The 995-nt window shown below is 45.9% G+C and overlaps 1 protein-coding gene across 1 annotated transcript in view; it reads right to left on the bottom strand.

Moving 5' to 3' along the window:
- The window catches only part of LOC136851448 (uncharacterized), a 4,355-nt gene extending 3,647 nt beyond the window's left edge, over nucleotides 1–708 (bottom strand). Inside the window, exon 1 of the mRNA XM_067125536.1 lies at nucleotides 1–708. This exon is cut by the window's left edge and continues 376 nt beyond it. Within this exon, the coding sequence (XP_066981637.1) occupies nucleotides 1–340 (340 nt within the window). The 5' untranslated portion in view covers nucleotides 341–708.
- Nucleotides 709–995: the final 287 nt, after the last annotated feature.

Genomic DNA, 995 nt, shown 5'->3' with positions numbered 1-995 from the left:
GGGTCACGGGGATGCGCTCCTGCGTGGGCCCTGATTCAGAAGACCCGAGGATTTCTTCCCTGCCGAAGTATCTGTTGCCTCTGTAGATCTCAAACGGATAGCAGGACCCAATCTTCATGGAGATTTGGAAGTAGCTGAAGTCTTCTTCAGGGTTGACGTAGAACCCCTGGTCGCCGCTCTCTACATCCACGATGCTGTGATGCGGGTCTGCTGTGCATTTCAGCTTTGTTTTCATTGTGTTCCCGTCTGCAGCGGGAAGGCCGTGGCTGGCCTGTAATGCCATAACAAAAATCAAGCTTATCACTATCAGAAATGCGTAAGACCATTCCTCAGGCGCCATGTTTCTCGTGGTAATTTCCAGGTGCCCAGTTGTCAGTCAGAATTTTGCAAATTTTTTTTTTTAGGGTTTGGGGAGAGGTTGGTTTGCTGGGCATGTGTATAATTTTGCAATTTTTTTGGTAATGGTGGTGGGCTGGGAGGGGGGGGGGGGCCCACGCCCGGTTCAAAGGGGTACCTTCATCATAAGTCTATGCGTATTCATCCCACATGCTGGTTGGTATCAGCTGACTGGCAGCTTGGGAAAACACACCTGTTTTTCCCAATCGCGAATTAAGAGAAAAACGTTATTTTTCCCTTTCGCTCAACCAGCGAAGCGCCGTGGCCGATCTTTCGCTTATGAAGCCTAAAAGTGCACTACTGACTACTTTTACCACGCTATCGCCCCAAGCCTTCAAAGATAAGGTTTTTGAACTAGCCCGATACCAAACGCTCTCAGCGAGCTTAACTGCACCAATACAAATATGGACAAATTAACCAACGAATAATGATAAGACCATTGTAAACATTCATTTTGTAAGGCAAATTGCGCGCAATATTTACTGAAACTTCTACTTACTATTTTCCCTTTTAACTGTGGGATCTCTGAAAGTGAAAATATATCACTGTCTGGCAACTCCTTTATCAGTTCCTGGAATGCATTATACAATGCATTTCTT

The sequence above is a fragment of the Macrobrachium rosenbergii genome, chromosome 23 (assembly GCF_040412425.1).
Source record: "Macrobrachium rosenbergii isolate ZJJX-2024 chromosome 23, ASM4041242v1, whole genome shotgun sequence".
Classification (NCBI taxonomy): domain Eukaryota; kingdom Metazoa; phylum Arthropoda; class Malacostraca; order Decapoda; family Palaemonidae; genus Macrobrachium; species Macrobrachium rosenbergii.
The sequence above is the reverse complement of the archived record's forward strand: the minus strand, read 5'-3'. Positions and strand labels throughout refer to the sequence as shown.